This window comes from Grampus griseus (genome assembly GCF_964374135.1).
Source record: "Grampus griseus genome assembly, chromosome: 1".
NCBI lineage: Eukaryota > Metazoa > Chordata > Mammalia > Artiodactyla > Delphinidae > Grampus > Grampus griseus.
In genome coordinates this window covers 87,871,716-87,899,715 of record NC_139017.1, presented here as the reverse complement: position 1 = coordinate 87,899,715, position 28,000 = coordinate 87,871,716, and the positions used below count along the sequence as shown (strand labels likewise).

General features: G+C 40.2%; 1 protein-coding gene across 1 annotated transcript; it reads right to left on the bottom strand.

Annotated features, from left to right (window-relative positions):
* Window positions 1-905: 905 nt before the first annotated feature.
* Window positions 906-27,670, bottom strand: CLCC1 (chloride channel CLIC like 1). Its single transcript, XM_082678653.1, has 11 exons — window positions 27,581-27,670; window positions 16,368-16,508; window positions 15,865-15,966; window positions 13,602-13,709; window positions 10,794-11,015; window positions 10,389-10,529; window positions 8,591-8,684; window positions 7,235-7,332; window positions 6,806-6,952; window positions 4,851-5,192; window positions 906-3,392 (listed from the first exon to the last, which is right to left on the bottom strand). Exons 2-11 carry the CDS (start codon window positions 16,494-16,496, stop codon window positions 3,177-3,179), a joined length of 1,599 nt encoding a protein of 532 aa, XP_082534779.1. The 5' UTR covers window positions 16,497-16,508; window positions 27,581-27,670; the 3' UTR covers window positions 906-3,176.
* Between the last annotated feature and the right edge of the window lie 330 nt (window positions 27,671-28,000).

The following is a 28,000-nucleotide window of genomic DNA, read 5'->3' as shown; positions in this document are numbered from 1 at the left end:
GCCAAAACCATTATAAAAGAAACTCTTAAAAATAAACTTCTTTAGCATGTTTTGGCCTCTGTGTAATTTTTTAAATAACTAACTAATTTTTATATATTTACATATGTAAGTACAGATATGTATATATGTACATTGTGTGTGTGTGTGTGTGTGTGTGTGTATGTGTATGTATATAAAATGGTTTAAAATTGTATGTTCTGTTGCAAAATACTGTTGTAAAACTTTTTAGGACCTAATGTCAGAAAATCCAAAACCCTCATGTGACTCTGTCAAGAACGTAGGTCACAAAAATTAAGTACGAAAGACGTAGGTTAAGCCCTCAGTTGTCATTAAGCCTCTTCCCAGAAACTGAAGGTGGTTTTACAAGGGGACATAATGCAACATGACATAAGTTTAGCAAAAGCAAGTCAACAAGGATGGGACAGAGCTGGGCCTGGACTAAGGCTGAATTGCATAATACAAATGCCCACGCCTGGAACAAGTTGGCAACTCATTCACCTCTGGTTGCTTCTGATTCTACACAGCTGGGATGGGATCTAGGGATCTGGGCCTTTGTTCTTTCTAAAAATCCTCCAGGCGATTTTTACGGGCAGTGAAAAGCACTTCTACAAATAGCTAATGTTTTAAAAAATGAGAAGAAAGATAGTTACACAATCTGGACTCACATTAAGGGCTCAGAGGAAAAAAAAAAGATTACTCCTGGTTCTGAGATCAGACACAAATTTTGTCAAAAGTACTAACACCTGGATTATATTATGTTTTATGTATTATATATAGGGTATAATGTCCTGGATTAGCATCCTTTTAAAACCTGCACTTAAATTCCATTGGGCTTTTTCTTACAAGCATATTTACTGAGCAAAGACAGCATACCAAACCACAATAATGTAAAAATAAGTGTTTATTTTGTGTATATGGTAGTTCTCAGACCCTGTAAACATTCAGCGTTATCCATTCCACTTAAAAACTGCTTTTGAAAAGCTATCTGCCCCACTCTGATTTTCCTAAAAGCTCGTTACTATCATCCTTGATTTTAATGATAAATATTGGCTAGACAATAAACAAGGCTGTTTCTTCTAGTTATAAACTGGCCTTGATATATTCAATTTGCTTTAATAAGTCTTCTCTGAATTGCTGTCACCTTTCAACAGCAGTACCTTGCTGCCCTGCTGTCAAAGTAGATTTCACCCCCAAATGGTTATCTGTAATGAAAGAATACAAAGGTGAACTTTCTCTTAAATTTTCTTTTAAAGATTCATTTTTGGATAGATAAAAAGCAGTCAGAAGTGCAAAACAACATTAACTGTACTCTCACAGTTACAGTCTATAAACTGAGGCATTCATTTCACAGCTCAGAGGATAATTAGCACCTTCAGAGCATACAATCAGTGTGAACAGGCCTAGCCCCCAGATGACTATATTCATCAATGTTCACAAATCTATCCCAAACTGCTGGCATCCCTACATGCCTACTATGTTATAAAGTTTTATATAAAATCCTTTTGCATTTCTTGGAGAAAATTACCTTTCTGATGAAATACTGTTTGCAGTACGAAGCTAGAAAACAATATTAACACATAAAATTAAATCGTTACAGGCATCTAAGTGATGCTTCTGGGAGCCAAAAAGGGGGTATTTCTGCATTTCACGTAAAAAAACATATCAAAAAGCAAATGCTGGGCTTCCCTGGTGGCGCAGTAGTTGAGAGTCCGCCTGCCGATGCAGGGGACACGGGTTCGTGCCCCGGTCCGGGAAGATGCCACATGCCACAGAGCGGCTGGGCCCGTGAGCCATGGCCACTGAGACTGCGAGTCCGGAGCCTGTGCTCCGCGACGGGAGAGGCCACAGCAATGAGAGGCCGGCGTACTGCAAAAAAAAAAAAAAAAAAAAAAAAAAGCAAATGCTTTAAATACATCTTTTTTTCTGAAAGAAATGCCTGCATGAAAATTTTAAGACCATTCCTGACTGCTATCATTTTTAGTAAGCAGCTGAATATAAATTGTAGTGTGAAGGTTAAGATAAAGGATACCCGAATATGTGTAATACATGTGCTTCCTAGTTAGATCTTGTGCAAAATTTATAAATTCCTTTTTTAGAAAGTTTAAAATGAATAGTTTAAAAATCAGAATAACTAATTTGAAATGTTGATTATATCACCTGTCTAGGGTTAAAAAAACCATCCTACTCTGTTTTCCTTATTGTGGTATTTATTCCTCTCTTTGTATAGATCTCTAAAAATTAGAACTTCATATGGCTTGGACAATATGGTTTACTGTAATATAAATAAGATATAGTAATATCTAACAATCACAACTGCTGGGATTCTGAGTAGCAAGGAAAACAGGTCTTATAAAGCCTGTGTACTTCATCTGCTGGGGAAATAAAGCCATTCTCAAAGGATGTAAAACTGAGATTACTGACTTAACAAGCTATGTAATCTAAATTCCCCTGACACTCTTCAGTTCTGTCTTAGCTAAGGATAAAGTAAAGGGGGTGATAAGGAAGCAGGCCCAGTAATAGCGGTAAGAGTTGAGAGATGAAGGCTGATCTGCAGGCAGCCTACACGAGGCAGACTGACACTGGTGATGCAGACTTCGTGGCTGCACTAAAATGCTGAAGTGAATGAAGAGGGTAAGCATGACTACAGTGACTTTCCTTAAATGTTGGTTTTGAGTACCTACCACGTGAAATATTCTGAGTCCAGTGCACAACAAATAATTCTGTTAACTAAAGTAGGTATCACAGGACTTCGACGAGGCAACACACACTTTGGTGAGTTGGTTCCTATATATGCCTGTAAACAACAGAACTTCTTTTTCAATGTCCCCTAATTCAGACTGGCCTCTTTGATTATTCAAAATCATTAATGCTTGCCATATGTCATCTATGAGATCCTGTTCCAGAATTAACACTTCAAAACTTTATAGGATGCATCTTAATATCAAAGAAAGATGAAATTAAACAGAGATACATGTGTGCTTGTTAATTCTGATTATGAGTAAAAATACTGATGTTTAAGTTGGCACCTGTGTAGTAAATAACAGAATATTTGTAGAGAAGAAGAAATAGCTGTGAGGAGTATACTTTACAAAACTCAAAGATGACCTCAGAGCTGTGGTCCATGTCTGTGTTCCTCTAGCCACATGGGCTGCAGTCTGGATCCCTTCCACACACCCTCACTGCAGTGCTGGGCTGGACGTGCTGCTTTCCTCTGGGCCGCCTGTGGCGTCAGTCCTGAGCTGGGCCTTTTCCACTGCAGGGGAACCTTCCACACACTCTGGTATCTTTTGGCCAGAGACAGGCTTAGCAGACTGGCTGCTTTCAGTCAGTGTGCTTTCTCCTGAGATTCCACCAATTTCTTTGGGCTTTGTATCCAAAATAGGTGATTTATGCTACAAAGTAGAGAATTACAGTGTTTTAATTGTTTAATTAACATAATGTGAAAGTTCGTAATAAACATGTTCAACAAGTTCCCACACAAATCTGTTATAGCAAACGTTGAACTCTTTCAAGTCCTGGTTCCAGTGCTGGATTGTAATTATATAAATGTTATTAAGCCTCACAGAACTGTACATGGAGGAATGGGAAACTCAGGATATGCCAGGTGGTCTAGTGATGCAGCTTAAGGAAGGGTCAGGAAGACTGGTGACCAGTACTGCTAACTCCTCTTGCTAGGGAGAATAATTCATTCAACAAATATTTACTGAGCATACATTAAGTTCGAGGTGCTGGGGATACAAGACAACAAACAGACAAAAACCCCTGCCCTCCCTGGAATTTACATTTAAGCTGGGGAGAGAATCAGGCAATAACTTAACAAAGTATCATGCTGGGGGTGGGAGGGTTGGATAGCTGTTTAAATTAGGGCGGTCTGAAAAGATGACATGAGCAAAGGCTTGAAGAAATGAACCTTATGAATATATTGGGAACAGCATTCTAGATAGTGAACAGCAAGTACAAAGGCTTGAGTTCAAGGAATAGGCAGGAGGCCCTTGTGGCTGAAGGAGGATGAGGGTGGAGGGGGCGCAGGAGGAGAGAGCAGCGTGGTAACAGAGGTGGGAAGCCCTAGGCCATCTTGATATCTTTGGCTTTCCCTTCAAGTGAGCCCGGAACTCACTGGAGGATTTTTGAGATGAGTGACAGATAACCATTAACTATTAAAGCTGAAAGGAACATCTTAATTTTCTAGACGCAGGCAGATACGTTCTTTTAAGGAACTCCATGGGAAGGGATTCTACAATTTCCTAGATTCTACTGCGCTTCTTACTATTTCTCAAAGGTTTGCGTCTGCAACCTAAACTTTGCAAATGACAATACAAAGTCCTCTCTCAAACAGAAATGGAAATGTCCCTTTAAATGGCCAATAATGGTGGAAAAGAGGCCTCACCATTCCACAGGTAAAAAGTATAGTCTAGCCAGCCAACGATATAAAAGATTTGGGAAAGCGAGGTTTTGGGTCCTTTCCCAGCTCACTCTTCATCTACCTAAGGCTTCAGGGCTCTCCTGCGGGTTGGCTCCCTAAGGCTCCAGGCCTTCAGTGAGGACTTTTCTCTGATCTCTTCAAAGGTAGAAATTTCAGTCATGCTCACTTGTTGGTTTCCTATGAAATGTCATTATGAATTACCATCTGTTCCAACAAATTACTGTTAAATACTATTTAACATAAAAATTAAATCTCATTTCTTCTGAGGAGGCTGGACTAACTTTCAACCAGAAAGGGGGAGAGTGAATAATTATTATCACTGGTGATATAATTAACCATGAAAAGTAAAAGCACTTAACCAAAAGCACTATAGGAAGCACTTACACCTAGTATGAAGGGACAGCGAAATAAACAGTTGCTGACTTACACTGGGTACCACCTTGGGATGCTCTCTCGCCTCTGCGTCTGGTAAATCAAATGCCGGAAGCACTTCAAGGCTCTTGTTGCCAGTCTGAAATCTCAAGTCAACATCTCTCTTTCTCAAAACATCTCTTCTACCCTCACATGTTTTGTCATTAGGGCCTTGCTCAATGGGGCCAATTTGGCCCCTGTAATAGAAATCTGCATCACCTGCTCCACCATGGGGTCTATAATCAATTTCCTGCTGCCATCTTCTTTCACCTGGCTGAAGTGCCTGGGGTGGTTCTCTTTCAGGGCCACCCACATGTCTCAGCACATCAACTGATTTTCCAGCACCATAGCAGAAACTCTAGAAGGAAAAGAAATACATATTCCTGAGTACTTAATGGCTGACTTACAACGAAATTTTGAGGTGCTTTCCACGGTGCCAACAAAATTTCATAACTTGTGGCACTTATAGACATAAACATCTTAATTTCACTGGATTTTCTCTAGATTAATACAGGGCCAGAGTAGCCAATAAAATTTGAGAAATCGCCAAGTATTAAGCAGACATTTCAATCAGCTGGACACATTTTTATTGAATTATAACAGCAGTTAGGCTAAAGCCTAGAAATTTAAAAGGTATTAATTGTCTGATCATTGCTCATGTGTTGTCTACATTCACACGCATCATATAAGGCAAATGCTGAAAATTAAAGTTGTACACCATTATGTAAATATTCTCCTGTAGGTTTATTTTTTACAAACTCGCTTTAGCTACAGCTAAAATTCAACAGGTTTTGAGTCACACCCCAAGGGAAAAACTAGGCAGCAGTTCTCAAAGTGTGGCCCAGGGACCCCTCAGGGGATCTCTGAGACTCTCAGGAATCTGTGAGGTCAAAAGTTTTCATAATACAAAGACATTAGTCTTCTTCACTCTCCTCTTGTACAGCAGAGTCTTGTGGGGCTACAGTGACTGCCTCACTCTGATGGCTCATGCACTGTGTGCTTGTGTATACTTGTATTTTAAAAATTTCTGGTAAATATCAATAAATAAACCTCCCACAAACAAGTGCTCTTTGTGGTGTTCAATTCTGAAGAATACAGAAGGGTCCTGAGAACAAAAAGTTTGAAAACCACTGTACTGGAGATACTACTCTTTGAAGACAGAGCAGCAAAAGGCCTTTTCTTAGGCAGCAGATGAAGCAACAAGCGATGAAGGGGTTTTGCTTATAATTTCAGTCTTAGAGACTAAACTACTACTATACAACTAATGTCACCTAACAAAACCATATCCCTAAACCAATGAATCCTAATCACAAGTCAAAAAACAAAACAAGAATAATTTTTAAGTAAATAGATCATGGTGAATTTTGTATCCTTAAGGGAAGACAATTCTTTAATAATTTCCCCAGGCATATCTGAGTTCTTTGCATTTTGTTTTATGAGACAACTGCTTTATTAGGGTAAGGGCTGAAAATCAACCAAAAAAAGAGCTGAAGAGACCATGGATGACTGACAAGTAATACTGTAATATTCCTTAATAAATGTCTGCTCCTGGATCCCCCAAATTGTTTCTTAGTACACCCACCTCTTTCTACATCCTTTTCTGATGCTATGTTAAACCCACTGTTCTTCTGTTCTCAGTGCGGCAAAAATTCAGACTGAAATAAGGTCCCCTTTCTCAAAGAAGACATAACTGATATCATGTGTAGTAATTCATGAAGTTTAAAGAACAAATGTTAAAAGAGGGTATTATTCTAAATCACCGCTTTGACATCTACAATCAAACTTGAGAACCGTTTTCTTGCTTAGAGGAATGTACAAGTAAGTATAAACAAACATTTATCACTTAAAAATCATCTTTTCATACCATTAAGCATGACTTAGCCTGATTTACAACATAAAAGAAACCTAATAATTTCAGAATTGCCTTTTTTCTGTAAATCCTGTTAATTGTTAACAGTGCTATATACTAACCAGGACAGCTAATGCCATAATTATCAGCACTGGAATCTGTAGTAACACTGGGATCTCCTTCATGAGTGCTTTAATAAATTCACCAGTTCCTTTTCCAATATGCTTCAATGGCTCCGTGACAAAGTTGGTGAATGTAACTGCTAGTGCCTACAACAAAAGATAAAAACAACTTAATTTTTTTCCTCAAAGGATTGAGGCATATAGAATAAGCCATAATCAACTGTACTGAGGCTGAAATTATGAAATTCCATACATTTAAATGTTATCATATACTTTTCATGTGAAAATCACTGTGTAATGGAAGTATTTTTTTCTAGAACAAAGGTTTATTATTAGCAAAATGATGGTAAAAAACACTAACAATTTTTAATAAATACAGAGACTTTTTACTTGCTTTGTATAAGTAATTTTCACAAAATATATTCTAACCTTTGTTGGTGGGACCAACCAAATAGGGTTGACTAATAAGAGCTCATAGTATTTTTGGCATGAGTCATCCTTATAGGTCCATGAACTTCTAAGCCATTCTATTTAGAGAAACAAAAACAGTCATTTTTTTAAAAAGTCATATTTCATTCCCAAATAAGACAATATTTTAGTTTTAACTGTCCCTCTCCCCACAACCCCCAATCAATTTTAAATTGTTTTGCAAACAGTCTCCCACTAACAGTGATTTTTAAAAATTTCATCTTATGTCCAAAATGTTTATTTTAAAAATCCATTCAAATTATACAACTCTTATACAGGTAAAATATATTTTATTAAGATTTCTAAAAGGTAAACAAAAACAGTTCTTTACACACACAAAGGAATCCAAGTAAAACTGGGGAAATCTGAGTAAGATTGGTGGCTTGTATCAAAGTCGATATCCTGGTTGTGATACTGCACTATTGTAAGTATGCAAGATGTTACCAGTGGGGGAAGTGGGTAAAGGGTACACAGGATCTCTGTTTCTTACAGCTACCTGTGAACCTACAACTATGTCCAAACAATTTCAATTAAAAATGTCAGTTCTTTACTTATTTTACAAAATAAAGTAGAACATTAGTTCTCTCACTTTTTCTAAATCAGACTCATGTACATTATGTACTAGCAAGAGCTACAGGAGGCATTTAGTTGTCCCCTGAAGCCAGGAAGCAAGGCTGGGCTGGTTTGGCTCCCATATCTTTTCAAGAAAATTAATTTTTTGGACACCTTGATTTGTTGCTGAGATTCTATTCTGGGTCAGTCATTAGAGACTTGCATTTATAAAGAGACTTTGATCATCAAACCATTCCCACTGTTAGATACCTATAACTAAAGGCAGTCAACATTAGTGAGTGTTCATAAAATTTGTAAGAAAAAGTAAAATAATTCCTAATTTTTAAAAAAAACAGTATAGTAAAGCTACAATAAGATTTCACACGTCAATATAAGGAGATTAAATCGAAGATGGAAATGAATTCATATATACATTGATTCACTTCTCTAATAAACTTCTGCTGAGGACCCAGAATGTGCTAGGCACTGTGCTAAGGACTAGATGAACAAAAGTGAGTCTAATGCAGGGAGACAGATAATATAAGAGCCAGCAATATACACACTTTCTATCCCTTTCCTGTCACATTACATGAACATAGAAGTCACTGGTCTGAAACCTAAGACGCTTCTTGCCTGTTCTGATACTAAAGATTCAGTCATAGAAAGCCTCCTTCTGGCATTTTATCATTTCTTTGTAATTATTAATATGTTTTTTCATTCTCAGAAATTCTACTCAAAATAAGGCCAAGGGAACCAACACCTTACCCAAGAGACTTCCAGTCCAATCCATGTTCTCAGCACACACATTGTTTAATGGCTCCATCTTGGCAACTTCAGCCTGATGCTGGGCAAAGGCTAGCTGACCAACACCAAAGGGAACCATGAAAGGCTGCTAACAATGAAGGTTACGCCTACACATCCTAAAAACCTTAGTTCAAAGTGTGTCTTCACCATTCACCCAAACCAGATTATTTAAAAATTTTTCACAGAAAAAAATATATTATTTTTTAAAAGTGGCTCTTTTCAGCTCATGGCAAAACAGTCTTAATGCAACAGGTAAAGAACTAACTACAATTGCCTTCTTTATAAAGTAATTATGAGGAGGAAGGAAAACGTTTTTACTAAAAAGATTGTTTTAAAAATTAGTTCAAATATAGCTGATATCATGCCCCCAAAGATAGCTATACATATTAAACGACTACTCATTCTCTTATACAATTCATGACAAAATGGTGTTTTGCTTTGGATGATTTTTAGCACAAATGACAAATATGCCTTTTAAAAATAAAAGCCCCGGGGGAAATCATTGAGAGAACAATTTTCAACCAAACTACCTTATTTCCTCCAATTTGTAAATACTTAGTTCTAGAAGCTATAGAACTTAGAGCTAAGGAAATATCACAATGATTTAATCAGATGAATTCACTGAAAATAGTTGGCTACTTGACTCACCCTGCTAAAAAGGTCTAAAATTTTCCTTAAATGATTATGCTATTTTGACAGGAACAATAATGCTTCTTCAAATTTCTATATATAACGTGGTCCTGATTTTTAAAGAATTAAAAATTTGGAAAAAGTTTATAAGAAATACCTCGGGGCGTCCCTGGTGGCACAGTGGTTGAGAATCTGCCTGCCAATGCAGGGGACATGGGTTCGAGCCCTGGTCTGGGAAGATCCCACATGCCGCGGAGCAACTAGGCCCGTGAGCCACAACTACTGAGCCTGCGTGTCTGGAGCTTGTGCTCCGCAACAAGAGAGGCCGCGACAGTGAGAGGCTCGCGCACCGTGATGAAGAGTGGCCCCTGCTCACCACAACTAGAGAAAGCCCTTGCAAAGGAACGAAGACCCAACACAGCCCAAAATAAATAAATAAATAAAATTTTAAAAAATGGTTAAGATGGTAAATTAAAAAAAAAAAAAAAAAAGAAATACCTCAAAATATCTACAGTGATTATCTCTAGGTGGTAAAATTATAGACAATTTTATTTTATTTTTTCGCCACTGCACGCAGCTTGCGGGATCTTAGTTCCCTGACCAGGGATCGAACCCAGGCCCCCAGCAGTGAGAGTGCCGAGTTCTAACCACTGGACTGCCAGGAAATTCCCTAGACAATTTTTAAGAATTAAATTTCTCTGTATCTTTCTATCTTTCCTATCTTCTCTACCATAAATATACCACTTTTATATTCAGAAAATAAACTAATTTTAAAAAACAGTATTTTGGTATCACTTCTAGCAAACAAAAAGACATACCCCAAGTTACCTACATGAGAATTTTTCAAGTGTGTCTACATAACTCTATTCTGATTTAGCTGTCCAGATGCCACCCAACATCAGGAATTGGGTTATGAAAATCAGGACTGCACATTTTTCCCCACTAACTGGTCAAGGACCCAAAACACCAGGGACACCTGAGCAGCTGCCAATTTCCTCACCATCACCACCTCTAATCACTGCCTCCTGCCCTCGTCTGAGGCAAGATTATATACTAGCTCTAAATGGATTACAGTCTTTCATTATGAAGTAACGTTTGAAAATTTAAAAACCTTCTATCTATACAATACCTTATATAAATACATCCAATTCCATCCCAAACTGATGAGAAAACTGATGAATAAAACACGTCTCAACTGGGTGTACCAACGAACATATGTCCACAGCTCAGTAGCTACTAACACCACGATGCAGAGCAGACACAGAAGCATCTCAAAAACAGAAACAGAATAGAAAGAAGAGTCACCGCCAAGCCATCCTTCCCAAAAACAACACTGATCGTCAGCAAAAACAAAAGAACTGGACTTGAATACGCAAAATCATTTGTACCATTTTGCTGCATGTTCGTCAACCCAGTAACAGTGACTTAGTATGAGTTCTCAACATAATTATGGTGGGGTTTTTAAAGTGTTTTAAAAAACAAAAACATGTTAAAATAAAAACATGTTAATCATGTCCCCCTCATCCCATCTTACCATGAATACATTATATGGATCCACTCCAAAGGAATCTTCAAATCGCCACTTCCATGTTTCAAAATTATGAAACTTAAAATTAATTAAAATATCACTTAGTGCATCATCCAAGGCTCCTGGCTTCCAATCCTCTCCACTGAGAAACTTTTGTATTTCTAACAAGGTTTGTCTCTTAAGGATAATCTCGGCATCATAATGCATATCACCTTTGTTTTCATCAGGCTGAATTAAATTTGCCAGAAAAAAAACAAACAGAAAAGGAGAATTTTATCATTACTCAATGAAATATTTTAAGACAAAAGCTAATTTGGAACTAAATATATAATTAGTTCACAATATTTCACAGGTATAAAATAAGAGGAATAATATCTACCTGTCTGACTCACAGGCCAACATGAAAACCAAAGATAATAACGTGAAAAACACTTCAAAAATTATAAAACTCTATGCAAGTAACATACAGTACATTTTACTAAATTACAGTTGATTCCTGCTATCTGCAGTACTTACATTCTATAAAGTCACCCTGCACACTAGTTAGCAAATACTGAACCATGGCTCCTACAGGAAATACAGGGTTAGGTTCCTGCAAGCACGTTTTCATCAACCAATCAATTCATAACCCTTTTATGTTACTGTTTAAAGACACCTTAATATAGGGACTTCCCTGCTGGTCCAGTGGGTAAGACTCCACGCTCCCAATGCGGACGGCCCAGGTTCAATCCCTGGTCTGGGAACTAGATCCCACATGCATGCCGCAACTAAGAACCCTGTGTGCTGCAACTAAAAAAAAAAAAACCATCCCGCATGCCACAACTAAGACCCAGCGCAGCCAAAATAAATAAATATTGAAGGAAAAAAAGGAAAGAAAAATATATATAAATAAAGACACCTTAATATATATACTGTGGATCCATTAACACTGAGCTCATAGCCAACAGCACTATGACTAATGACTGAACTAAGCTTAACTAACAAGGGAATTTTCTTTAAGGCACATCTCAGCCTTCTTGTGCTTAGGAACACTAGACAGCATAACACTTGGGAGATTTTTTTTTTTTTTTTTCCTGCAGTACGCGGGCCTCTCTCACTGTTGTGGCCTCTCCCGTTGCGGAGCACAGGATCCGGACGTGCAGGCTCAGCGGCCATGGCTCACGGGCCCAGCCGCTCCGCGGCATGTGGGATCTTCCCAGACCGGGGCACGAACCCGCGTCCCCTGCATCAGCAGGCGGACTCTCAACCACTGCACCACCAGGGAAGCCCGGGAGATTTTTAAACAGCAAAATTTTAAAAATTAAAAAATGAAAGCCCGAAAAAATAAACAGACCACATAAAAGTACTTGTTTATAACATGAGAGCTGAAAACAAGAAGGCAAAAAATGGCCTTGTTTCACCTCAGCTGAGAATGGGCTCACTGAGCAACTCAAATGTTTTGTCGCTCCGCGCTTATCTGAAAGTGACCACAAAAGCAGGAGTACTGATTCTGAGGTTACAAATAAAGTTTAATATTTGAAATATTCAAAAATATGGAATCCACAAATAATGAGGATAAACTATCATTATTTTATGATTCCATTTATGACTTTCCATTTGCTGACACAGTTTTCAAATAGCCTAAAATTTGCAGTAGTACAAATAAGAAAAACAAAAAGGATCTCAAAAAGCAGCAAAATCTGGTTTCCATAAATATGCATGACAGTCACAACTATATTACTGAGAGTTCAGGTTAGCAAAATCATTATAAACATTATCTTTTCTAATAGTAAATACTGATATTTATATTAAAAAGTAAATATAAAATGAGAAAAACCAAAGTGTCATGTAATATCACAAATCATCAGTAAGTATAAAAAAGCATCCATTGATTAATATTTCTAAAAAACCAGGAACGAAATATTCCAAGCATCTCCATCTTGAGTATTTTCTGACTCTACCTGTTTCCTCATCTATAAAATAGACTCTTTTCCACCTTGCACTCAGTTATAAGACTCAAACTGAAGGGTGTACATGTGAGTACATCTGCTTTTACATCTCCAAAATAAGGTGGAATTACTATTCATCTAACACCCCCTTTTTTTAAGTTTTCTTGATGTTTCGACTCCTCAAAGTGAAAACAATGACTCTAAAAAATGGAATCTTAACATTAATCATGAACAGTATGTGCCTGATATGTAATTTCTATAAAGCAGCCTTGCCACAGTAAACAGCTAGGGGGAAAAAACTACTTAAAACACACTTTTCTTTTTCTCAATATGTAATATTACATCATCTGAATAAGAAAGTGTGGAAGTGGTAGAAAACAGGAAGTAAGGACTGGGATAGGATTTCCTTACCAAGTCATGAGTTTATTAAGTTTCTAACTGTTCAGTAAAGTTCAAATAGCAAATTTAAAACAATCTCCCTCTGGACTTCCCCTTCACCTTCCAATACAGGGAGGCGTGTGTTCAATCCCTGGTTGAGGAACTAAGATCCCACATGCTGTGCAGTGCAGCCAAAATTTAAAAAAAAAAAAAACAAACCCCTCTCCCTCCAACTCAATTAAGTGGTAGGGCAGTGCACAGAGTAAGTAAATCCCCATGAACTACAGGAAAAAGAGGAGGGATCTGCACTGCTCACTTGCCTTCCACCAAACCACTGTAAAGCAGGCAGCTGCCTTCAATCCTGCATGAATAGGTTTTGGTAAAAGGGTGAGTCAGGTATTCTCTGTTGAAGCATAATGATGCTTTGCCACTGCTTGATATAATGTGAAATTAATAAATAATGAAAATATCCACTACACTGATTAGTATCACAGCACCAAATACTCACAAGGCCAAGCTTTCTGGTTTCAATTAAAATCTTATTTAAGTATCTCCTAAAAACAGGATTGCTTTGACTTTCACAGTCTTTTCTCATCTGCTTTTCACACTCATCGATCTGTAACCACAAAATAAATACATTAGTTAGCGTCAAAGTTTAATGTAATAAGGGTCAAGTTTCTAGCCTAGTGGCCCCATTGAGATCAAAGTAAGGAGCTCGTTATTTTTTATCAAGCTCGCATTAAAATGTAGATCTCACCTGCTTCTTGTGGGTTCTCTTTGCAAAGGGCAAGTAGGCAACAAATAAGGAACACATGTCCCACACTGTACCCTGACTGGCAGTTTTCTTGCTGACTTTCAGCAATTTTAAAACTGAAGATCATGGGCTTCCCTGGTGGCGCAGTGGTTGGGAGTCCGCCTGCCGATACAGGGGACACAGGTTCGTGCCCCGGCCTGGGAGGATCCCACATGCCGCGGAGCGGCTGGGCCCGTGAGCCATGGCCGCTGGGCCCGTGAGCCATGGCCGCTTGGCCTGCGCGTCCGGAGCCTGTGTTCCGCGGCAGGAGAGACCACAACAGTGAGAGGTCCGCGTACCACAAAAAAAAAAAAAACCTGAAGATCATGAAACAAGGAAGCAGAGATGTGGACAAGCAGAACATCTGGACCAATCTGCCTCTTCCTAATTCCAAAGTAATGGTTTAACAAAGAAAGGAATGAAAGGAAAAAGCGGGGGAAAAATAACCCAGAAAGAGAGGACAAAGAGAAACAGGGATAGCATGAAGCCGGAAAATGAAGGACACAGCAAAGATTTTCTTGAATGTGCATATTACTTTTGGCCTTTTATTAATTTTTCCTGCCAACTATCAATCACCCCCTACCATATGCCAGGAACCATGGCTTCTCCAGAGTGTCCTACACATGGCACCCCCTCTGCACAGAGTCCTTCATTAGAACAGACTTCCTCTGAAATTAGCTCTACAAACACCACCGTGGCCTAGTCTCTGAGGGAGGGTAGTGCACATCTTACAGACATTTAGAACCTGTGAAAAAGTACTTTTTACTTGAGCGTGGACCACAAGTTGCATGGAGCACTGAAGTGGGCTTCAGATGATGAACATACAGAGCAGCACACACAGACTCAGGACAGAAAGACACTCAAGAAGTCACAGGGCAGTCTCCTCTGCTGTCAGGCAAGGTTAACAAACCCTAAGAATTTTTAGTTTCTTTTTAAGAGAAACGATTTTTTAAAAACAAAGACTAAGGACTCCATTTTACCAATCATGTTGTTACAACATTTGAACCAAAGTCACAAACAATGGAATGAAAAATTTCAGTAAAAAGGCATTTCTCCATTTCCTAACATCCAGCCAAATTAATTCACTACACCACAAAATGCAGTTAAGACTGAAGCAAATTTTATCCAAGCATTTCTTTGCTAGCACTCGGGTGAGAAAACATTCACATTTGGTAAGAACCACAAGCAGCTGCTTATAGATCTCGAATTCAGATATATCTGGATCTCAATTAAAAAGCCCTCCCAATCTCTCAAGCTGGAAACCTCCCTCATTCACGCTAGCCTTCCCTATCCTTTTCCCCTCCTCCCTCAACCATCACAACTTGCTTATTCTACCACGGAAAAGTTGCACGCTTTCCTCTTCTCTTCACCCCGTCACTGCCTCAGTGTGAGCCTCCAGTGTCACTGGACCTCTGCCATCCCCCCCATCCCAGCCCCCTCCACACTGCCACCAGCACCCTGCCTCACAACCAACTGAGGTGGGTTCCCGCAGCATAACCTGTGTTCAAACTCCCCAGCAATCTTGACTTACTTCCTCTCTCATAAACTCTACTTCAGCCACATAAAGGACTGAATAAATGAATAGCTACCACACACTAAATTATAATAATCCCTTATATTTATAAGAGCAACTCTTATGCTTAGAAACTAGCAGTAGAGCCATTTCTTCACTTGCTATATTTGTTGTTACTACAGCCCAGCATTGCAACAGGTGATAGAGCATCACCTTGTCCCATTCCTTGTCCCAAGAAATTTTCAGTCTGGTAAAGAAATAATTACTGCATAGTGAGATGTTATTACAGCAAAATAGAAGTACTATTTTAAAAATCAAAGGCCAGAGTAACTAAAGAAAAATAACCCATATATATGTCAATTGTAGTTTAGATAGAAACACAAATAATGTTAGCAACGACAGGAAAACAGAGAGCAATTTAACATACTATAAATAATACAAAAATCATGAATAAAAAAACCTAACCTTGTAAGTTAAAGAATCAAGTCTGCTGTAACATTCTGACAATTCATCAGCATGTGATAAGTCAGGACTGACCTCTTCTTTCTCTGATATACCATACTTCACCTAAAGCAAAGGAGAGAGAGATTTTCTTTCTTCATAGTTCAGTTGTAAAAATAACCTACAGTTAATGAGACTAAAATTTTTACTTCATCATTTTATGGCTTTGCTCATTATATTCCTCAACTGTATTAAACCACCAAAAAAGTAAGAGCCTCAAATTTATACACTAGCTAAGAACTAAAATCAAATTAGTTTGCTTCTCGACGGGCTTTACATTCAAATTTGAAACAGAAATAAACAGATGAGGTTGAAATCATCTTAGACTAGGAGGCAAGAAGACATTCTGCATGATTGCTAATCATTGATATAGGATTCTCATAGTTCTGTGAAAAACAATAACAAAAGTAGACTATTTCCATCACAGGACTGATAAGGTGTTATACACACATGCATTTTTTAAATACCTGAGATTTTCTCATTGTTCCTGAAGCAGCATCATAGTTAAGCATGTCTGTGGGGTCAATCCAGTCATCATCATGAGCATAAGCAGTTATCAGCCACAGACATTCACAAAAGAGCACAGAACACAGCATCCTGCATGAAGGCTACAAAAATTAATAGATATAGTGAAGTATGATTACTTTTGAAGGAAACTGTTTTAATAAAAACAATCCACTTCCTTCTAGTGTTAAGATAATGCTTTCTTAATAATAACTGAATTAAAAATATTCAGTTAAGTGGTATTCGCATAAAAACACATACACACATGCACACATATTCTATTCTCACTGAGACAAAAAGTATACATAAGATTTTCTAAGTGATTCAGCAATTCCACTTCTAGGTATATCTCCAAGAGAAATGAAAATATACGTCAACATAAAAACTCGTACACAAACATTTATAGTTACATTATTCACAATAGCCAAAAAGGAGAAACAACCCAAATGTCCCTAAACTGATGAATGAGTACCATACAGTGGAATATTAGGCCATAAAAAGGAATGAAGTATTGATACATGCTACAACATGGATGAATCTTGAAAACATCATGCCATGTGAAAAAAACCAGTCACCAAAAACCATATATTATATGATTCCATTGATACAAAATGTCCAGAATAGGCAAATCTATGCAGATTGGTAGGTATATAAGTTTGAGGATATAATAAGGGACAGAGGGGTGGTAGTTAAATGGTACAGGGTTTTTTTCTGATTGAAGTATAGTTGATTTACAATGTTGTGTTAGTTTCTGCCATACAGCAAAGTGATTCAGTTATACATATGTATACATTCCTTTTCATATTCTTTTCCATTATGGTTTATCACAGGATATTGAATATAGTTCCCTGTGCTATACAGTAGGACCTTGTTATTTATCCGTTCTATATATAATAGTTTGTGTCTGCTAACCCCAAACTCCTAATCCATCCCTGCCCCACCCCTTGGCAACCACAAGTCTGTTCTCTATGTCTGTGAGTCGGTACAGACTTTTTTGGGGTTTTTTTTCAATTTTATTAATTTAATTTATTTATTTTACTTTTGGCTGCATTGGATCTTCGTTGCTGCGTGCGGGCTTTCTCAAGTTTTGGCGAGCAGGGGCTACTCTTCATCGTGATATGCGGCCTTCTCATTGTGGTGGCTTCTCTTGTTGTGGAGCACGGGCTCTAGGCGTGCGGGCTTTAGTAGCTGTGGCACGCAGGCTCAGCAGCTGTGGCTCGCGGGCTCTAGGGCACAGGCTCAGTAATTGTGGCGCACGCGCTTAGCTGCTCCACGGCATGTGGGATCTTCTCAGACCAGGGCTCGAACCCACGTCCCGTGCATTGGCAGGCGGATTCTTAACCACTCTGCCACCAGGGAAGTCCCCGGTACACAGTTTTTGATGAAAAACTGATGAAAAGTTTTAGATAGTGATGAAAAACGATCTAAAATTAACTGTGGTAATGGTTGTACATATCTGTGAATATACTAAAAACTGCTGAATTGTACAATTTAAATGGGTGAATTGTATAGTATGTGAATCATTTCTCAGTAAAACTGTTTTAAAGAAAACAGGTATTTGAACCAAACCCTCCCCATCTCCCATTTTTTTTTAAAAAATGGGAAATTTAAAAGGTGCAAAATTAAGATGCAAATGATGTGACTGAACTCTCAAACAGAGAAAACAGCTTGCTTCATCTAAGCCTCTGCATAAACACCCTCAAATCGTATCTCAAAACACAGTATCTCCTCTATTCAAGTGTCCAACACAGTAGTCATTAGCCACATGTGGCTACTGAAATTTAAATTAATTAAGATTAAGTTACATTGAAAGTCAGTTCCTCATTCTCACTAGCTGCATTTCAAGTGCTCAGTTGTCACATACGGCTAGTGGCTACCAAACTGGACAGCGCAGATACAGAATCCTTCCACCACTGCAGAATGTTCTGTCAGACAGCCTCTCTTATACCTTACTCTGAATACGGATCAGGTGGGGGATTTCTAAGAGGAGAATGCCCTGGGCCCTGCCCATAAATGGCTTACACTCTAGCTGCAGGAATAAAAGTAACTCCAGGCTAAACTAAACACTCTTTTGTGTTCCTGGTGTGCTCTGTTTCTTCTTCTAGAGTATCACACACTGAAATTAACCACTTACTGGGCAGTCTCATCCCTTAGCACCGGGCTCTCAGTCTTGGCCGTGCATTAGAATCACCTGGGAAGCTTCTTAATCCTCCAATCTTCTGGCCACATCCCAACCCAACTGAATCAGAATCTCTAGGCGAGGGACCCAAGCATTGCGATTTTTAAAGCTCCCCACCGGGTTCCATCACACAATGAAGGTAGAAAACCACTGCACTGTAACGTGAACTTTTCCAGGGAAGGTAACATCTTACTCAAGTCTAAATTCACCTTCCCAATGCCCTCTCCATCTTGCCCCCTCCATCTCTCCAAGCCCAACACTCAGCCCAGTGGCCAGCAAGTGAAAGACATTCAGCAAATGTTTGTTAAGCCGCAAATGCAAATGATCAAAGCCTCAGCAGGGATTCAAAGTGTTTTAGGGGCTCACAGGATGAAGAAGCACATCTGACTGGGAGAAACTGGGAAGATTTCATGGAGGAATGGGCATGGGAAATGGACTTTGAAGTATGGGCAACATTCTAAGAGTATGAGATGAGGGAGGCAGAGACAGAGAGGAAAATGTACTCCTCAGAGACTGGAAACACGAGAATGGACATGGCGGAACACAGAGGTGGAGAGGTGGCTGAGATGACTTTGCAAAAGTAAAAACGCTTATGACTAACTTCACGGGCTAACAATAGCTTTCAAGGGTGATGGGAACTACATTTTGGGAAGATGAAACTAGCATTAAATGTACACTCAGAGAGTTCAACAAGGAGGCTTGAGTAGAAAAAGGATGTTGGTCTGAAAGAGTGATGTGGATGAGAACAGAAAGAACCCATCGGACATGTTTAAAAGATTAATTCTATAGACCTCAGCAACTGAATGCACGTAGAAGGAAAGAAAGAGAACGATGGCAGACAGGACTCCAAGATTTTAAGGCCTACCAACAACAAAAATGGTGCTATCATTTTCAGAACGAGAATAAGGTTTTGGGAGAACGTTCAGCACTCTCTTGTTCAACGTTTACAAAACACCTGCTGGATACTGGGCACTGTCGTAAGTGACAGGGCTACCAGGAAACTAGACCAGCCAGGTCTTCTTTAAGAAACTTACACTCTAGTGGGGGATGACAATGGATTGGCAAAAAAAAAAAATTCAGATAGTGGTAAGTCATATAAGGAAAATAAAACAAGGCAATGGTGTAGATGGATTAGGTAATGCTGGGTATTTTAGAGAAGGCCTCTGAGGAGAAGAAACATGGCCTCAAATTCTCTATCATTTCCCGCACTGAGAGATGGAGTTTGTTTCCTTTCCTCCTAAATCTGGGCTGGCCGTGTGACCAGCCAAAATACTGTGGTAGAAGTAATGCTGTGTTGGTTCTGGGCCTGGCCTAAACTATACCAGGATCAGCTGCTTCTACTTTACCACTCTGGAACACCTGCTTTTGGGACACCCTCTTGGAACTCAGCCACCACGCTTTGAGAATGCCAAGTTACCTGGAGAGACCACGTGCAGGGGCACACTGAGCTCCCAGTTGGCAGCCAACATCAACGACCAGCCATGTGGGTGAGCCTTCTAGGTGGTTCCAGTCCAATCCCTTGGTAACTGACTTGGTGATCCTGCCAACATCATGTGGAAAAAAATAACTACCCAGCTGAGCTCAGTCAAGCCCCACAAGCCACGGACTCATGAGAGATGATAAAATGGTTGTTGAAAGCCCCTAAACTTTGGGGTGGTTTGTTACACAGTGGTAGATAACCACAACATTTAAACAGAAAAATGATAAGCTAACCTTAGGAAGATTTAGGAAAAGAAAACCCAGAGAGAGGGCATAGCAAGCATAAAGGTCCAAGCAGGGATTATGTTTGAAGCATTCAAAGAACGGGCAAGAAGGCCGGAACAACTGGGTCCTGGGAATGAGTTGGAGGGGAGAATGGGAATACGCCACAGCAATGAGTGTGGTTTTTACTCTAAGTGTAATAGGAAGCCACCCACTAGAGAGGTTTTTTTTTTTTGAATTTTTGAATTTTATTTCATTTTTTTATACAGCAGGTTCTTATTAGTTATCCATTTTATACCCATCAGTGTACACATGTCAATCCCAATCTCACAATTCATCACACCACCCCACCAGCCCCCCGCCACTTTCCCCCCTGGTGTCCATACGTTTGTTCTCTACATCTGTGTCTCCACTGGAGTTTGAGTACAGACGAGATAGAATCTGGGTTACATTCTACAATGACTGGGGCTACTATGTGGAGGCTGGAAGAGAAGAGCAAAAGCAAGAGACTAGAAAGGAGGATTTGCAGTAGTCCAGTTGAGAGATGAAGGTGGCATGAACTAAGACAGCAACAAAAGCGATGATAAATGATAAGATTTTTAAAATTTGAGGTAGACATTACCACATGTGGCGAAGACCAGCTAACAAGTCACCAAGCACATTCCATCTTCTTCCTTCTGGACACATGGTAACTACACATCCCAGCCCGTCCTCCAGTTAAGTATGTGACAATTAAGTCCTAGCCAGCACAAAAGCAGTGCAAGGATATGCAACACATCCATGAAAGCCTCCCACACGTGACCCTCCATCAGCTGGCCCCCTCGACCATCAGGGAATGGGGAAGGCACTGAGCCCTAGAGGAGGGCAGCCAAACTAAAGGAGTTGGGACCCTAAATGACCACATGCAAGGCCACCTACTACGTGGGAACATGTTTTTTGACTTTCATGTGAACAAAAATACATTTCTTTTATGGTAAGCCCTGAGATTTGGGGGTTTGTTTTTTTAACACCATCTTGTGCTACCCTAACTAATCCAGAAATACACTGCAGAAATTGCCGGTAAATTGGACGTAAGAAGTAAGGACAAGAAAAGATTCAGGATGACATCAAGGTTTGTGACCACGGCAACTGGAAGAATGGGAAAGACTGAGGGACACTCAGGTGAGCAGATACCAAGTTCTGACATACCAAGAGCTCTGTTTTAGACACCGTACATTTCAGATGCCTACTAATATCAAAGTGGAGATGTCTAATACACAGTATGGAGCTAAGGAGAGGAGTGGGGCTACAGAAACACAGTTGGGAGCCATCAGTATGTAGATGAGGTTTAAAGCCACAGACTGGATAAGATCACCATAAGATCCATTAAGAAGATAAAAGACTGAGTCCTAGGGCATGCCAACACTTGGAGGTCAGAAAGAAGAGGGGGAACTGACGAGACACTGTCAGTGAGTACTAGTAAGGCAGGAAGAAAACCAGGAGAGGCTGGTATTCCAGAAGCCATGTGAAGAAAGAAGGGAACAGATAACTGTATCAAATGCTGCTGAAAGATCAGGTGATCAGAGGGCAGCAAACTGACCACTGGATTTGGTACAGCAGTTTTTAACAAAGTGTTAGGGACAAGAGCCTGACAGGAATAAAGGAATAATTCAGGTAAAGGTTTGGGGTTAAGATGACATAGTAACTCCTTGCTCCAAAGCACTCCCCGGACTCCTACTTCTGGCCAAGATGGAGTAACAGGGACCAGATTTACCTTCCTGCCTGAACAACCAAGAAAGAACCCTGCATAAAATATGTGAGATGGGCTTCCCTGGTGGCACAGTGGTTGAGAGTCCGTCTGCCGATGCAGGGGACACGGGTTCGTGCCCCGGTCTGGGAAGATCCTCACAAGCGGCTGGGCCCGTGAGCCATGGCCACTGAGCCTGCACGTCCGGAGCCTGTGTTCTGCAACGGGAGAGGCCACAACAGTGAGAGGCCCACATACAGCAAAAAAAAAAAAAAAAAAATGAGATGGTTTTCAAGAAACTGGACACCAGGCAAGAAAGAATGGTGGTCCTTGAAATATGGGAAACAAACATGGACAGCCCTTCCACTGCCCCAGGCTACTGTCTTAAGTAACCATGGGCACCCAGAGGGGAAACTCAGGGAGAGCCCAGGAGCTGGGATCCTTGAGGAGATGGAGTTGAGTCTGGAGAAATCAAGGCAGCTGGAGTTCAGGAGGGAAATTTGCATAGAGACAGACCTGCAGAGGTCTGCAGAGGGTCCCTGTTACTCCATCTTGGCCCCAGCTCCTTCAAAAACCCTTGAAATTTCCTGAGTGATAGGACTGTCTGTTATGCTAATGAAGTGCCTCATGGTGGGCTCCTAGATAGCTTCAGGTTGGGGAACGGTCATCCAAAAGACCAAGCACATGATTAGAGGGTTGGAACTTTCAGCCATCCAACCTCTGGGGATGAGAGGGCAGCTGGAGACTGAATTCAATCATGTGGTCAATGAATCAATCATGCCTACGGACTGAAACACTGATAAAAACTCTGGACACTGAGGCTCAGAGGAGCTCTCTGGCTGGTGACAGAGTGATGTGCTGAGATGGTGACACACCTGGATTCCATGAGGACACAAAAGCTCTGCGTTCTCCCCCACAGACTTTGCCCTATGTGTCTCTTCATTTGGCTGATCTTCATCTATAGCCTTTATAATAAAACCATTAACTGTAGAACTTTCAGTGAGTGGTTCTAGTGAATTACCCAATCTGACGGGGTAATGGGAAGCCCTCAATCTATAGCCAGTTGGTCAGAAGTACAGGGGGCCCCCAAGACATGCATCTGATGTGGGGAAAGTCTTGTAAAGGACTCTGCCCTTAACTTGTGGGGTGTGCAGTAACTGGATAGTTAGGGTCAGAATTGAACTGAATTGGAGGACACAGTGTGTTATCAGAGGAATTGGTATGAGAACAGACTCCCTTGAATATTCAGCACCACACTGATCAGTGCACACATAGGAGGAAAGTACCTGAGGCCTGAGAAAGAATCACGGAAAAGATTCAATTCAAAAACAAAGAGTAAAAATTAATAAATTAGAAAACATGTAATAGAGAAGATAACAAAACCAAAACTTGGTTCTTTGAAATGATGAATAAAATTGATAAACCTATAGTAAGATTAATGAAGAAAAAAAGAAGGCCCCCAAAACCATATCAAGAAACAGGTTAAATTCACTCATGATTAAAACAAAACACTTAGCAAACCAAGAATAAAAGAAAACTTTGTCAGAGTACTACAGCAAGCATCACACTTGGTGGTAAATATTGAAACCCTTCCCTCTGAGATCAAGAATGAGACAAGGGAGAAGGTACTGGAGGGCTTCTGAGACGATGGCAATGTTCTACTCCTTAACCCGGATGGTAGTTACATAGGTGCTTGCTTTTTAATAATTTGCTAAGGTGAACATTTGTATTTTACACACTTTTCTGTATGTATATTTCACATTTTACAAAAGGTTTTTTTCCCCCCATGGGAAAGACTAATTAATATATAGTTATGCTTATTTGCAAGGCAGAAATAGAGACACAGATGTAGAGAACAAACTTATGGATACCAAGGGGGGGAAACAGGGGTAGGATGAATTGGGAGATCGGGACATATATACACTACTATGTATAAAATAGATAACAAAAACCTATTGTATAGCACAGGGAACTCTACTCAGTGCTCTGTGGTGGTGACCTAAACGGGAAGGAAATCTAAAAGAGAGGGGATATATGTATACGCATAACTGATTCGCTTTGCTGTACAGCAGAAACTAACACAACATTGTAAAGCAACTATACTCCAATGAAAATTAATTTTAAAAAAGTATTGTTACAGTCTAAACTGCATCCCTCCACCAAATTCATATGTTGAAGTGCTAACCCCCAGCTCTTCAGAATACTGTATTTAAAGGCAGGATCTCTAAATAAGTAATTAAGTTAAAAATGAGGTCATTAGCCCTAATCCAATATTACTCATGTCCTTATAAGCAGAAATTTGGACACAGGTCAGAGGGAAGATGATGTGAAGACAAAGGGAGAAGACGGCCACCTGCAGAGAGGTCACAGAGAAACCCACCCTGCTGACACCTTGATCTTGGACTTCCAGCCTCCAGAACTGTGAGAAAATTAATTTCTGCTGTCTAAGCTGCCCAGTCTGTGGTACTTCGTCAAGGTAGCCCTAGCAAACTAATACAAATTTCTTTAGACATAAAAAAAACTAATAAAGTCTACAACCCACAGACTCTTGATATGTTAAAGAAGTTTCACCTCAATGAGGAAAGGTGTGAATAAAAGAAACAACAATGAGCATAGGAACTGATCAAGCATATTGATAAATTTAGTAAACAACTGATAGTTTTTTTAAAAAACCTAACTTTCTATGTTTAAAAATGTAAAGCCAAAATACTAGATAACAATAATGATGGGAAAGGCATCCTAAAATCCCTATCACGCTCCAGAGATGCTTAGAAATACTGGATAACTGTATTACTTTACTGGGGAAAAAAAAAGAGTTAAGCTAAGGAATAAAGCCTTGAGAAGACCCAAATACAAAAGGAGAGTAAAGACTAATGAGAGTAATAGAAGGCAAGCTAAAAACATGCAGTGTTTTATGCAAGAGGGGCTTAATTTGAAGGAGGTATTAGTCAACTATATTAAATACTTCAGAGAAAATGAGAAAAATAAAGTTTGAAAAAAGCCATTGGATTGGTTAATTAGCTGGTCATCTGTGAACTGACTTTCACAGAATGACAGGGAGAAGCCTAATTCTAAGCAGTTAAGAACTAAGAAGGTGAATAGAGAACAGACTTGTGGTTGCCAAGGCGGAGTGGGTTGGGGGAGGGATGGAGTGGGATGGTGGGGTTAGCAGATGTAAGTTATTATACACGGACTGGATAAACACCAAGGTACTACTCTATAGCACAGAGAACTGTATTCAGTATCCTATGATAAACCATGATGGTAAAGAATTTAAAAGAAGAATGTATATATATATGTATAACTGAATCACTCTGCTGTACAGCAGAAATTAACACAACATTGTAAATCAACTCTACTTCAATGAAAACAAAAAAAAAAAGAATTAAGGAATTCTCTGGCGGTCCAGTGGTTAGGACTCCGCACTTTTTCACTGGGTGGGCCCGGGTTCAATCCCTGGTCCGGAACTAAGATCCTGTAAGCCGCATGGCGCGGCCAAAAAAAAAAAGAACTAAATAGGTGACAAGGGGAGTGTCTGAACTGAGCAGAGACTAGGAAAAGATGGCAGTGTCTAATATCAAGGCTACAGTTAAGGCTTTTCATAGGCAACAAAGTTTTACATGACTTCATCAACAGAAATGAATGAGGAAGGATGGAAATAAAGGTTCTAAAGCAAAAAGAAGAGAAGCTCAAAGTTCACATTACTGTTTGTATCAACAGGATACTGAAAAAGTCCATTGGAAAGCCCAGAGTGTCCCTGTGCACGCAGAGGCTGGGATGGAGAATGGAGATGTGGAAAAACAGCACTAAAGGGAGCATTCCACAAAGGGAGATGAATCAAAACGCCTGTCAAGCAGCTGAGTTTTGACTATGACCCCCACAAAGTCATGCTATTGGCAACTAGGCTATTTTCTCCAATAATGATCAGCAGATCCAGGGACAGGGTTTAGCAATGCAGAAATGATGGAAGACCAGGAGGTGATGCAGAATAGTGAAATCAGCTGCAAAGTCAGGGCCTCCTGCCAAATCCCTGTGGTCACTGATTTCTCCTTGAGAAATCCTTCAGATAATCTCACACTTCCTCCAAACAAAGCCACATCTAAACCTGGTGGAGATCTTGTTAAGAAACAGATTCTGATTGAGTAAATCTGAGGTGGGCCTGAGATTCTGCATTTCTAACAAGCTCCTAGTGATGGCAGAGACACTGGCCCACAGACCACACTCTGAGTAGCAAAATATTAAGGAAAAGTAACCATCCTATGTTGGTGTAATTCAGTGGTGGCACGTGTTATTCTACCATTTGTCAGTAATAGTCTCTCTCCCTTAGTTCTATTTTTTAAAAATTTTTTCATCTATGTGTCTTTGACACTAATAATGTAAAAATTATTATATAATAATAGTAACTAGTATTTGATTACTATGTGCGAAAACCTGTTACGTGCATTCATTCATTTAATCCTCACAAGAACTCTTAGAAGTAGTACTATTATTATCTTCATTTTATAGATTAGAAAAACAAGTAACTTGCCCAAGACCACTCAGCTATTAGGTGGTCAAACCCAGACTGGCTCTACCTAAAACTGCCTCTCCAGGGCAAGATGCTAGTGGCATCTTCTGAGAAGATGGAGAGGAGGAACTGCGGGATCCCCACCTCCACAAAGCAGGAAATACGGAGAGTGGACTTTAACAGGAGTTACTAGACTGTACAGCTACCAACAAAGACAGAGATCTCCAAGGAGACTGCCAGCCACTGAGTGGAAATCGGCACAAAGGAGACACACCTGATTTCAATGAATTTACACGTGAAATGAGTAAGACAAAGCTAACTTGGGTATTAGAGTCAACTTCTGTATTAACCTAGAAGTAGCCTGGCATAAAAGTCAGGGTCTTGCAATTTAGTTCGTGTGCGTTGTGCAGTTTCCTGGAACCGTGGTTCTCAAACTTGAAAATATGCATTTCTAAAGGTTCCTCGATGACTACGATGATGATGCCAGTAATGGTGATAAGCTAGTCTGGGGACCACACCTTCATAACCACCATCATAGTGAAAATCGTCATTGTTTTTCACCACCCACTCATAAATATGCATCTCTATTAAGATTCAAATTAATTTGGAGTTTTTGAAAACAACTACAAACAAATCCGAGCCATTCTGCTGACGGTATTTGTTCAGATTGTACCTAAAGTTTTCAGAGATAACTGAAGCCAACAAAAGTCAACGTTCGCTCGCGTCTCGCTTTGCCCTTCTTGCCCCTTTTCCCTAGGCCGCTCTATGAATGGCGTAAAGTAAGAGCAGCCGCGTGGCACCCAGAGTTAAGACCGCCAACGGGCCGGGGAGATAAGGGGGGCAGGTTTCTCGCTCATCCCGGTCTGCGCCCCTTTCCTAAGTCCCCAGCAGACCCGGGCGAGCTCGGCCCCCGCCAGCACAGAGGTCCCGGCCTCCCCTGCGTCGCCGCCCGCGGGACCCGCCCAGGCCGAACCGCAGCCTCGCCTGCCGCACAAACACACCCGACCGGGCGGACTCACGTCTCTGGTCGCCAGCTTACCGCTCCGGGAAGACAAACACCTACCCGAGAGGCTGGAGAAGATGGCGAGCCGCCCCTCGAGCCGCCGAGCACTTCAGCGGGGTCCTACCTTTCGCTCGGCCTCATCGACTCGCTCGGCCTGCAGCTGTACGTCCTTCCCGGGTGCGCAGCTGATTGGCCTGCCGAGGGGGCGGGGCCGGCCCCCGTCGGCTTGTTTTAGGCAAGAGTTTTTTTTTACGCTCGTCAGCCGAACTCTGCAAGGGAAGGCTTACATGGAAGCCAAATATATAAAACGGATACGAAGCGTATTTTCTTAGTATCGATTTATTTTATAAGTTCTCGAATGTGTAACATTTGCAGTAAAACCCGGGAATCTATTTTGAGTATAATTTTTTAAATGGGGCATAATGAATGACAAACTAGTTCTAAAGTATTGGGTACTGGGGAGGGGTGGGGGAGTGCACG

Coding starts and splice junctions, on each gene's coding strand:
- CLCC1 (XM_082678653.1), bottom strand. CDS start 16,496: ATGCTGTGTTCTGTGCTCTTTTGTGAATGTCTGTGGCTGATAACTGCT. Junction 13,710..15,864: donor TTGATTCTTTAACTTACAAG/GTTAGGTTTTTT, acceptor TTGTGGTTACAG/ATCGATGAGTGTGAAAAGCA. Junction 3,393..4,850: donor ATCCCAAGGTGGTACCCAGT/GTAAGTCAGCAA, acceptor TCTACTTTGTAG/CATAAATCACCTATTTTGGA.